The 12,112-nt window shown below is 48.8% G+C and overlaps 3 protein-coding genes across 3 annotated transcripts; all 3 read left to right on the top strand.

Moving 5' to 3' along the window:
• Positions 1 to 4,572: 4,572 nt before the first annotated feature.
• On the top strand, positions 4,573 to 5,826 carry N7518_009943 (uncharacterized protein; the record flags this gene model as incomplete). Its single annotated transcript, XM_057190869.1, has 1 exon — positions 4,573 to 5,826. One exon carries the CDS (start codon positions 4,573 to 4,575, stop codon positions 5,824 to 5,826), a length of 1,254 nt encoding a protein of 417 aa, XP_057037005.1.
• Positions 5,827 to 6,565: 739 nt separating this feature from the next.
• Positions 6,566 to 7,908, top strand: N7518_009942 (Rcd1-like cell differentiation family protein; the record flags this gene model as incomplete). The annotated part of the gene is made up of 4 exons (XM_057190868.1): positions 6,566 to 7,025; positions 7,091 to 7,246; positions 7,308 to 7,683; positions 7,737 to 7,908. 4 exons carry the CDS (start codon positions 6,566 to 6,568, stop codon positions 7,906 to 7,908), a joined length of 1,164 nt encoding a protein of 387 aa, XP_057037004.1.
• A 983-nt stretch (positions 7,909 to 8,891) lies between these two features.
• On the top strand, positions 8,892 to 11,714 carry N7518_009941 (putative PHD finger domain protein; the record flags this gene model as incomplete). Its single annotated transcript, XM_057190867.1, has 5 exons — positions 8,892 to 9,065; positions 9,189 to 9,286; positions 9,352 to 9,571; positions 9,629 to 10,471; positions 10,521 to 11,714. The coding sequence occupies 5 exons, from the start codon at positions 8,892 to 8,894 to the stop codon at positions 11,712 to 11,714; spliced, it is 2,529 nt and encodes an 842-aa protein (XP_057037003.1).
• Between the last annotated feature and the right edge of the window lie 398 nt (positions 11,715 to 12,112).

Below are 12,112 nucleotides of genomic sequence, written 5' to 3'. Positions count from 1 at the left end.
TTGATGGATCTGAAACGACATTTTGAATGCGTGCTTTTGATTTGTATATTCTTTCCTTTTCTTGTGATTTTATATCGCCATGTGGAGCAACTCCTAGAATTATGATACTCTTCGAATCCCTTCCTTTTACTCCGTCCCGAGCGTCGAATTTTGAACCCGTGCTTAAACCCCCTGGCATTCCCCATGGTTCTTCGTTCAATATCACGCTCAAGATGGTCGACCAGTTCTCCGAGGAAAAGATCTGGATATTCTTCCGTTGACTTCTTCCTGGGGTAGACGGTACTTTTCTTTTATCCTACTGAGTCGGGAAGGATGCATGTCTGAATCAATTTCCATTTCTTGCTGAATATTCTTCCTCTCCAACCTCTCCGTCCGAGTCCGAATTTCCTCCTCTTCTAAGGAATCGCGGTCCCAGCTCCTCTGATCTTCGGGACACGATGGATCCTGACTTATTACCTCGTTGCACCCTAACTTCCCCAAGCACGACGTCCGTCTTCATTATAATCAAAACGTAATCCAGTATTCCTTCCTTGTGGTGGTTCGATGTCCCTTCGATGCCATCGTCCGGGACTGCTTCGACTTTTTCATTGCTAGATAATAGGAATCTGCTATAGTGTAGATAATGAGAAACAGTGTGTCTGATTCGGTTCCGTGCGAATGGACAGGGAGGAAAAAGAGGAAGAGAGAAGAGGGCGAGAGCTACTCTAAACGGGATCCGGTCCAGGTTGTGCCTTAGCTAATTGGGCATCCGACCCGTGGACCTAGGTAGGTGAGGCTTCAGCTTTTGACTTCACGCTTTATCTCAGCAACTATCAATAGGACACACCTGAAATGTTCATGGTGAGAGCTTTGAGAAGGTTCATCAGAGACTCATTAACGATTTGTCCAATCGTTCTGCAGGGTATGCACTATGGCCCATTCTATACCCGCTGCAGCTGCCTGGATTGTCGGTTGGCTGGTTCCAGGTTTCGAATCGTTGACAAGTTGCTCGTCTACCTCTTGTTTCACTGGTGTTTCTTTTCTTTTGGGCACCCTCGTCTCAATCGCGACGGTGGTTCTGGTTGCCAAAATGTCAATTGTTGAGACACCATGCCCGGGATGCGGACACAGGAGACAAACTTGCCGTCTTCCATGTGACAGTTATGGCACCTTCATTTCTCCGACGACCTTCAGAGCTACCGGGGATGTTCGCAAGACCATTGCCATATCTGGGGTTTTCCGATAAGAGGTACCCGCCGACTTGTGATCACCAAGACGGATGTTGATATTCGTAGTCGCTATCACCGCACCGAGTGTTTGGATGCCATTCCGATTCGACGGGCTCATCCACCGCGTGGTTCAAGAGCCCCCACGTCGGAAGACGTGGGGGAACAGGTAGAATCCTTCGATATACTCGCTGTTCAAATGTCAGAGATACATTCATCTTAGACTCCAGGAGACTCACATTGCTCGGTTTATATATAGATAGTGGGACGATGAAGTTTGTGATATATGAACCCAAGATGTATAGATGATGACTCAATAGATGTGAATGGGGTAAGGTATATGAATGATGTTGAGAGAGGGCATATATAGATAATAATAGAATCCACTTGGTGAAATAGATGACTTATAGAATACCTCAGTTGCGTGTAAGAAGGAAGAAACTATCTACAGGTTTGTGGAATAAGTAGCAGGAGCAAACAATAGAGGTCAGGTGACCTTTTATTCGATATTCCAGAAGCAAAAGGAAGGTGAGAATGACCTCAAATTTGATACTGGTAAGTTCATGTTTCTTTACTTTAACAAAAAGGATATACGCACGTTACGTTATTATGGTTTTTGTTCTTATTACTATCCAGGCTGGACGACATTCTTTTCAACTAGTTAAGCTGTGGAAAGCCCCTGTCCACTCCTCAAACTCCATAAATGGCCCTGCTCGTAAGTCCACTGCGTTTGATTAAGATCTCATCGGGAATTAGCGGGGCTCGCGTTACAAGAATCTCCCTCTCCCTGTGCGGATGTCCTCATCCGTGTGTAAACATGAATGTCAAAGGACGAAAGGACAAAGAATCTGGGAGGCAGCGGGGAGATATCACGTCAAAGAAAGTGAAGTGGATGCGTTAAAGAAAAGGAAGTTGTATGTAATAACTTGAAAGGAAAGTAAGTGACAGGATGCATACTCCGTGTTTCGTGTTTTCTTTGGGAGTGTGGCTATGCAAACGTTACATTTTCTTTAAGGCCGATAGCATATTGGCGCACATTTTTCCGTAAGGTAGAGAGACATTATGCAACTTCTGGACTTCACTTCCGATCCTATGCTGATTCCTTACATAGCGCCCACTCTTCTTGAAGGCTGTGTTCTGCGGGATACTGGTGATTTGTTTAGTGGCATTTTCGATATGAAAACCATATTAAGCTGGCTTTCATTCAGGATTTCCCAGCGGATGAGGGGATTCAAAGAAGTGCGAATTTTGTCTCCATAGCCAGATTCTTTGTAGGCGTCTGTGTAAGGGGACATGCTTACGACGGCTGTCATTCGGGGCATAATCGCTTTCCTTTGATGTTTTGCTGCGGACAGTTACGGTCGTAATATAATTACTGCCTTTCCTCTTCTGCTTTTCCATGATCTCTAGACCTATTCTTCTGGTCTTTTTATCTATATAATAATTCCGAATCTCCTGCGATAGCCAAAGCTGCTGGCTCTGCCGGCACTCGTCGGAAGACGATCTCTATACCTATCCTACAGCAGGCATAGTGTCTCTGTTGTATGAGAGTTCAATATAATCCCTGTTTGGGGGCAGAAAATGACCGCCTACAACTATACGGAGTACATATGTATAGACAAGGCAGTGGCAGAGTCTAGTAAGAGGTTTGTTTGTCAAGATGAATGTGTGAATTTGAATGATACATAGTTTGATAATCTATTCCATAATTACGAACGCCTTTTCTCGGTGTAAGCTTGATGTCTGGTACTAGTTAAATAATTTATAGTTTATTTACAGGCAAAGAAATGTCTTTGGTTGATTCACAAGTATTGCCCAAAGCTCATTGCAACACATTCCTAGTATGTCTTTTAGCAGGTCAAGCTAATTGCGTAACAATCTCGGTAATTCAATCAACGAGAATTCATTCTTGGTTGGTAATGGACCATAGATCAGACAGTAACAATTCAAGGTGAAACAACTAGACTACATATTGCTGTTCACTCCATGACCATGTGGTTGGTGAGCATAGAAATGGTTGATGGCGTTATTGTCAACAGTGGGAAATTGATTAGATATGCTCCGCAACATTAGGGCCTGTTTTAATTCCTTCATTGCACGGGCACTTCTTACTCGATGTTGAAATGGTCTTCGGACTCCCAGAAGGGTTTTGCCCAGTTCATCGCATCCAGTCCGCATGCCAGCTGGGTTATGTAGCCGGGTTCAAAATCTCATCCAACCGGCAGACGCACAGACTAAGAATACCTCAAGGCTTCGGCAGGATGCTTGACATGAGGCGGCAGGGAGCAAGATCGTGGATAGTCCGAAGCACATTTTGAATGTGGCCAATATTGGCGATGCGAGGAGTCTCGCCATCCATGGATGACCTCACACAAGCAGTCTGACGATAAAACACTGGCTTTGGGGGCGATAGCAGACCGCACCGGCTGGAATGGGTCATTGATATTATCGCTAGCTCTGAGCCATAGAAATAGCGGTCAATACGCAACTATGGGTTGTTGGAGATATTTCCGTATGTTGTAGCAAGAAAAGAACGACACTAGCAAGTGAGTGGCATGACAGAGTAGTAATTATCGTTAGAATAATTCGCTTGGGTAAGCTTTGATTCTTCGATCGCTTTCAAGGTAGAGAATATTTCCCTCTAGCAGCCCTCCGGGGCCTGGGTGCCTGTGCCTGTTTAATCGGATGTCAGGGTCTTCAACGGATTGGACAATTCGTCGTTGGGCTGCCATTGGTGGCACGGAATATCCGACATCCACAATATTCACGCTTCGCTGCAATTTACGAGACTCTTGGCTGCCCAACGTATACAAGTGGATTGTTCCTCTTTAGTGTTAGACCTGAGTCATGGCAATTCTGAAATGGCGGTGTTGGACATAGCCTTGGAAGCGGATTGCTGCCATGCGGGGTGGAACCTGCATCCAACCCGTTGATCGCTTCTGACAGGACGCCGGTAGGGGGGCAACCCAGGGCTTGTTATTCGAGGCGGAAAATAGCGTTGGACTAATCGGAATGCAGTAAATTTCATTTAATCCGAGTCCCAGCCACCGGATAAAAAGAAAGTCTCAGGCGATTGGTAGGAAATCGGGTGGTTGGGTATACTGGAGAGGCTGGGAGATGTTGTGTAGCTAACAAACTAGAACTCTTTTCTCTTGACTTCTCTCATTCTTCTTTATTCTTTGCCTGCATTCCGATCATATCTTGACGTCTCAAGAATTTGGTGATCTTTGTCTGTGATCTACAAGATCTCTCCAGTATACGAGTGAGATAAGACTACCAACACCGCTCCAGTCTAAACCACAGGCTCTCCGACTCGAGTGATTTCACCACTGAATTTTGGCAAGCGTTGCCTCGCTTTTCCTTTGCGATGCGATCTTTATCCGTCTTGCCAGTGCTCTCGACACTTTCCCTACTCCTCAACTACGCGCTCCACACAGCCGCAACCCCGCTCGCAGCTGAAGCAGACATCTTCGGAGAAAACAGGCTGGAAAAGCGCTGCGATAATCCATGTGGCTATAATGACTGGCTTTGCTGTGAGACCGGTCAGACGTGCAGTACCAACAGTGCCCAAGAGGCCGTCTGTGCAGATAGCAGCAGTGGAGACTATCAATATTACACAACGACCTACGTGCTCACCAATACCGACCTCACAACTGTTACCTCTGTATGGAGCAGCCAGATAGCTGCTACTACAAGCGCGGGCACGTGTAGAGCCGACCTCGGCGAGACGACGTGCGGCACGACTTGTTGTGACGCTGCGCAAGAATGTGACAATGGTCAATGTGTCGCTGAAAGCTCTTCGGTTATTGTGACTGCTACTGCTACAGAAACAGATTCCGGGTCAGAAGCCACGCCGGGCGTGCGAGGGACGAGCAATGGGGCAAGCACCGTGACAGCAACCTCTGCCCCAACCACCACGGAGGGATTCACAGCGCCGGTTGGAACAGACGGGGCGGATTTGATTGGGGCCCAAGCCTCAGGCGGCGGACTGAGTGGTGGTGCCATTGCAGGAATTGTCATCGGCAGTATCGTCGGTGCGTTCTTGTTGCTACTCCTCTGCGCCTGCATCTGCTTCAGGGGCGTCTTGGCTGGCTTGCTTGCAGCACTCGGCATTGGCAAGAAGCGCCGCAGACAGGAAACAACCTATGTTGAAGAGCGCCATTCCCACCACTCGCATGGTAGTCGGCCTCCTCCTGCTCCTGCCCGGCGAACGTGGTTCGGATCCAGACCAGCCGCGGAAGGCAGTGACGTTAGCGAAAAGAAAGAGTCCAAATGGGGCTGGGGCACAATTGCCATTATCTTCGGTGCTCTTGCTCTGTGTTTGGGATTGAGGAGATCGAGAGAGCACGATGACGCCAAGACCGAGTCCTCCTACCCAAGTTCATACTACTACTATTCCGACTATTACTCAGGGAGTAGTGCGTCTGCCCCCATTTATCCCCATAACGAAGGGTCTTTACTGACGTTTTCTCTTTCACAGGTAGCCGAAGTTCTGACAGACGAACGAGGGATACGCGACGGTCACGACAGTCGCGCACCCGTCCATGATAGAGTCTTGTCGCTTCTGTCTTCAGTTCGACGACCTCGGTTTGATTATGCATTTATGGCGCTGCATTTATAATGTGACTGATGTATCACTATGATTTACACTATGATTTACACTATGATTTTTTTTGGATTTGATCTAGGATTGACGATATTGCCCTGTTTCGATGTCGATATGAGATTTATGTTTGGCACTACGATGTACATATGAGATTACGAGTACAAACCCGACACGAGAATATGATGATTCTTGGACTTGTTTATTACTGTCTGATAGCTGTAATTGCTCCCCGGGCACCGGCATGAAATAACTATGAGCAACCTTGGAACTGCATGGGAAATCGTAATGGCTGCAGAAAGCTGTTTGGCCTGCAGAAAACAATGTGCTCTGTTTGGATGCCCTGCAGGTTTGACAACACCAAGAATGCAAATTCAATCCGAGTCTAATGAGACAAAAGATAAAGACCAGCAAAGAAAATAATTATAGAGCTATAGAACAAGGACTCCGTAGGACAGACATGCCCAGGGCCAAAAAAGACCACACAAAACTTAGGGGAGGCACTTTATCTCCCCGCCTTCACTTCCGCCTTTTCCCTCCTCCACACTCCTCTGTTCGACCTATTCGACCCAATCTGCCCATTCTACCACTATTCTTGCAACTTGTCTTCAGTCATCAATGATTTCAGTCTCAGGATTAAACTCCTGACCTTATTAACCCCATTTCAACTTTATCCCAGACCCAATTTTGCCGTCGCTTCGCTAGAGTTCCGATCCTTCGGAGTATTACGAGTCTCCGAAACGACTCATCACCCACCATGCTTCAAGCGCAGACCCAACACGTCTTCTCCCACCAACATCAATATCCCCAGGCCGACCCTTCGTGGATGCAACATCAGCAACAGCAACAGCACCACCAGGCTCAGCCGCACCCACACCAATCGCAGCAGCAGCACGCTTCCCTGGTCGCCCAACAGCACGCCCAGGTGCAAGCCGCCGCAGTCGCCGCACAGCAACAACACTATGGCCGCATTGCCATGAGCGGGAATGGTGGTGGGAACCATGCGCAGGGAGCCGGTGGCGCCGGTGGTATGGGTGGAGATGGTATGTCAAATGCGGTCTCCGCCATGGACGGTGGAATCAGCGAGGAGAATCGCAAGGTCTTCATTTGGGTCGCCGAGCTATTAGATCCAACCCGCAGGGAATCCGCTTTGATGGAGCTGAGCAAGAAGCGGGAGCAGGTCCCCGAACTGGCTCTGGTCATCTGGCATTCTTTTGGTATGGCTCCATTCCCAACGTGCGCCCAGCCCTGTCTACAGTAACTAACGGTCGGAAACTTGCAGGTGTCATGACTGCACTCCTTCAAGAGATCATCTCGGTATATCCGCTCTTGAACCCTTCTCAGTTGACTGCCGCCGCGTCAAATCGAGTCTGCAATGCGCTGGCGCTTTTGCAATGCGTCGCCTCCCACAATGAGACCCGCACTCTCTTCTTGAACGGTGAGTAAAATATCTACCATGACCCCTGCAAACTTGGTTGCTAATATATCTCCTCGTTCAGCTCATATCCCTCTTTTCCTCTACCCATTCCTCAACACCACCTCCAAGTCTCGTCCCTTCGAATACCTCCGACTAACATCGCTGGGCGTCATCGGCGCATTGGTGAAGAATGACTCCTCTGACGTGATCAACTTCCTCCTAACTACGGAGATCATCCCTCTCTGCCTTCGCATCATGGAAACGGGCTCAGAGCTGAGCAAAACTGTTGCTATCTTTATCGTACAGAAAATTCTTCTTGATGATATAGGCTTGGGCTACATTTGCGCCACATATGAAAGATTCTATGCCGTGGGCACTGTCCTGAGCAACATGGTTACTCAGTTGGTGGAGCAACAGACTGTCCGTCTACTTAAGCATGTTGTGCGCTGCTTCCTTCGGTGAGTCCTTGTGCAATATCCCTCTTCGTAGGTGTCTCTAACAGCAGATACAGCCTCAGTGACAACAGTCGGGCCCGAGAGGCCTTGCGGCAATGTCTCCCCGAACCTCTCCGGGACGCCACCTTCTCCTCGGTCCTCCGTGACGATGCAGCCACCAAGCGCTGCCTGGCTCAACTCCTCATCAACTTGTCCGACACCGTCTCGGATGGAGCCCCGGCAATGTAACATACGAAAAGCATCTGTTTCTTTCTCCCGAAATATTTTACTTTATGATATGCATGGGAAATGCTTCTGGCGATTAACGGGCACAAGGCGCAAAATTGTGGTTGAAGAACTAGATGGATCCAGCGCATGAGGTATGTCATCGATTGAGGGCATCGGATCCAAGTTCATTTTTTCTTCATTCCTGGTTGTTTCTCTCTTTACCGCATTTATACTGGGTTTCTTGAGGGTTCGGTAATCTGCGTTGGGGGAGGTTTAATGTATTCTTGTCCCTTTCTTTTTCTTCTTCTCTTCTTTTTCTATCTTTGCTTTGCATTTTGCTTGTGGGAAATATGCTTCTTGTCTTCTGATTGTTCATTGATCTTCATTTTCGACGGAATTCTTCTGTCGTGGCGCGAATTCTGGTTGGCGCTGTCGTCTGTGTGCATTTTCTCCTCGTCTTTGACGAACCCCAACTGCTCTGTGTGAGATAGACCTTTGAAAGCGAGAGATATCCAAAGATCCAGGCGTCTGCTTTGTTTTTTTTTTCTTTTCTGTTTTACCTGTGTATATGCGACTTTGTTCTCAAAAGCATGGATGTACTTGTCTCCGATTCATGAATATTCGATCTTCCATTGTTTGCATAATCTCATTGTATAGATTCCTTCTCGTAAACTTTAAGAATAAGATTAGACCAATTTGATATGATCCCCTAAATTTTCTCTTCAGCTATCATCCTCACTTCTCCCCTTGCTAAATTCGACAAACGCATCTGTTCACGTGACACGGTCCTTGACGCGCCGCCTTACTGATCGTCTTGCCTCACGACACGAAAAAAAGTCCAGACTCAACCTTCGTATTTCTTAGGCCCTTTTCAATTTTTACGCTCGAATTTCTCATTTGGAAGTTGGACACTCTCTGGCTTTCATCTCCGCCACATTTTCGTTCCAGGGAACCCCCTCATTGACACCCTTGAGAAAACCGGCCTTAACGGTTGTCCCGCCGCGATGGGATCGCGAAAGCGCACCCACTCCGAGGTCGCCTCGGTGGCCGAGCAACAGGCACCAGAAGAGCCTGGTTTGCTTTCACAGCTCAGGAGCAACTGGGCATTTGCAAGCCTCATGCAATACATTGCTATCTTTGGCCAGGTCATGAAGATTGACGAGGACTTTGGGATTGAGGTATGTCTATTAGCATGGTCTGGATTGAGATCAATGCTGTGCGCTTTTTGTCGCATTGATGAGAAAACACACGAGCAGGTCTCACTTGATTGAATTATCGCTGATGTCTTTTGCCCCCGCCAGGATCTAGAAGTCGAATGTCTCAAACCCGAGCCCTCTCATAAACTACTGGAGATTGGATTGTGTCTTCTCAAGTGGATTTCGTCGCATCGCGGTCTTACGTATGTTTACTAGAACACATTTTCTGCTATCCTGGGCGGTTTCACTGACACTACTATGTTGGCAGATTCGACAATTTCGATGAATACACCCGACGCCAGTACAATGCGAAAGCACCTAATATCACTAATCCCTTCGGCTACGATGAAGAACCAAACAAGTTCTTGTATTTCGATGTTTTCACCAAGATCCGTGTCCTCCACCAGCTGACGGTATGGACATTCTGGAACGCGGACCGCATTCGCGACAAGATGCCCGAAAAGAAGGAAACCGAGCAGACAGAATGGGTAGGCTATCTCTCGTATAGATTTGACCCCTGACTGTCGCATACTGACCTCTCCCAGCGTATTGAAGAGTTTGGCTGGGATCGCGAAGGGCGATCATACTACGTGCTAGATGACAACCGCCTCTATCGTCGCACCGACCCTCCTCCACCTCCCCCTCCTCAGCGTCTCAAGAAGAAGGCAAAGAGCCGGTCTTCTCGAGTATCAAGAACGTCAAAGCGTACATCTACGGCAGCGGCGGAAGAGGGTTCCGACGAGGAAAGCAAGGATACCAACGATGCAGCCGTCGCGGCCTTCTCTAAAGACCCTTTCAAGTGGGAGTGTGTGGCTGTCACACTCCAGGAATACCAGGCTTTCTTGGAGACAATCCAGAAAACCAAGGACGCGGACGAGAAATACCTACGCGATAGCATAGTTGAGCATGTCCTGCCTATCCTCGAGAAGGCAGAGGAAACGCAGCAGCGCAAGCGTCAGAAGCGTGAAAAGGAGCTTCTGAATATGCAGCTTGTCGCCGGTGCTAAGAGATCTAGTCGACTTGCCGCCAAGGAAGAAAAAGAACGACAGGATCGAGAGGCTGCTGAAGCCGCCCAAAAGCGTGAAAACGACCTAGCCGAGGCTCGTAAGGAGCAGGCTCGGCAAAATCAGCTTGAAGAAGATCGACAGTCGCGTACAATGACTCGCGAGCACCGCATCAGAGACCGTGAACAGAAGCGACTGCTGCACGAGGCTGAGCTGGAAAGGATCGCTGAAGAACAAGAAAGAATTGATAGGGGTGAAAGTAGGGTGTCTGCCCGAAACCTCCAGGCTGACCTGGAGAAGTCCCAGAAGAACCTGGCAGGGCTTACCCAAGATGATCAATGGATCTTTGATTGCTCTGGCTGTGGAGTATATGGCGAGAACTTGGTGAGTTTCAGTCTCCAAGCACATGAGCCTTAGCCTAACATTTTCCTAGGATGATGGAAGTCACAGTGTTGCCTGCGAAAAATGCAATGTTTGGCAGCATAGCAAGTGTCTTGGTATCTCACAGGAAGCGGCCGAAAAGGAAGACTTTCACTTTGTCTGCCGAGACTGCAAGCAAAAAGAGGAAGATTCCATCAAGCCCAAACTCCCACCCCTCAGATTCCGGGTCAGCGCCTCAGCATCTCCTTCAGCTGCTCCTCCAGCCGGTAAGAAGCCGAAGTTAGAGGATGACGAAGATCGTGCTCCGCCCTCGCCTGTGAAAAAATCGCATCTGGCTCTATCTAATATTCAAAACGAACCCTCAAGAACACAACCCACTCTACACTCGTCCGCTGTTAGTCATGGCAACTTCTATCCTCCTGCGTCTCCACAGCGCCGGGTCCACAATACAGATCACACTCCCCTTCCATCTTCAAGCCCTCCTCGCCCACCAGTCTCCCCGCCAAAGGGCATGAATGGCTTGCTGCATACCACTGAGCAGCACACGCGGCCATCATCCTCTCAGCACTCCTTCCCGCCTATGCAATCAGCTCCTCAACTCCCGCCCGTTGGATCGTTCCCTGTGCGGCCCTCCTCCTCTCACTCTGCCCAAAGTCCTGTTCAAAATCAACCATCTATGTCACCAACCCAGGGCAACCCTGAGGTTGGCCCTATTGCCGGCTTCCCGTCTGTTTCAAGCCATACATCTCCATGGAGTTCTTTCGAGACTCCGCGTCCGCAATCAGGTCATGCAGCTACTCCGTCGATGTCTCACCACTATCCATCTTTCTCTGCCACGACGCCCAACGGTAACCACTCTTCGCCTCCTCAAAGTTCTCACGGCATGGCTATGTCTGGAATTAGCCCAACCAAGCAGTCACCTCGTCCGCTTACTGGCAGTAGCATGGCAGGCGCACCAGTCCTGCCGCCCATCCGCAGACTGGAGCCGAGCCCAAAGCTCATGGGCCGCAGCTCTCCAGATGCTCCGATCCCCCCGCCTGTCAAATGCATGACACCTGAGCAGGAGGAACGCCGGCTGAGAGAGAATGCTTCAATGCTACACCAGAGCCACCACTACCAGAGCAATGGCCAGCATCTGATGTCGTCGCCATCGCTAAGTCGCATTCCTCCCTTGGCCTCTGGGACGTCCCAGTACCCGGATCCTGTTCCTTTGCCTCGGCGTGAAAGCAATGGCCAAAACCAATGAGTTTCTAGCGCAACGGTGTGAACAGCATGTGTTTTCTCCAAATACCCTTTCTATTGACCCCTTTCTTGGCTTTTTGAGTCTCCGAACATCTAATCACCGTTATGGATATATCCTGAAAGCATCGGAACCCAAAGCCACAAGTCGTACCGTGCGTTTTGAGCAGATTTGATCTGTGCTTTCGTATTGTTTTTCAACGTCTGTTTTAGCTTTTGCAGAACGTTGCGCAAGTGGATCATTGCGCGCGAATGGTATCCATCCGGTATCCTTTTCCAGGCGATCCGGAGTCATTTTCCCTTTGGAGACGACATTTCGTACATCGAACTTCATATCTGTCTAATGAAGCCTTCTTGGCCTGGCGGACCCTCGTGGTCTTATGTTCTTCCTTTTGCCTCTTCCAG

The sequence above is a fragment of the Penicillium psychrosexuale genome (assembly GCF_028828465.1).
Source record: "Penicillium psychrosexuale strain IBT 29551 chromosome Unknown utg000006l, whole genome shotgun sequence".
In the NCBI taxonomy this organism is placed as follows: Eukaryota; Fungi; Ascomycota; class Eurotiomycetes; order Eurotiales; family Aspergillaceae; genus Penicillium; species Penicillium psychrosexuale.
Note: the sequence above shows the minus strand (reverse complement) of the source record. Positions and strands in the feature narration are given on the sequence as shown.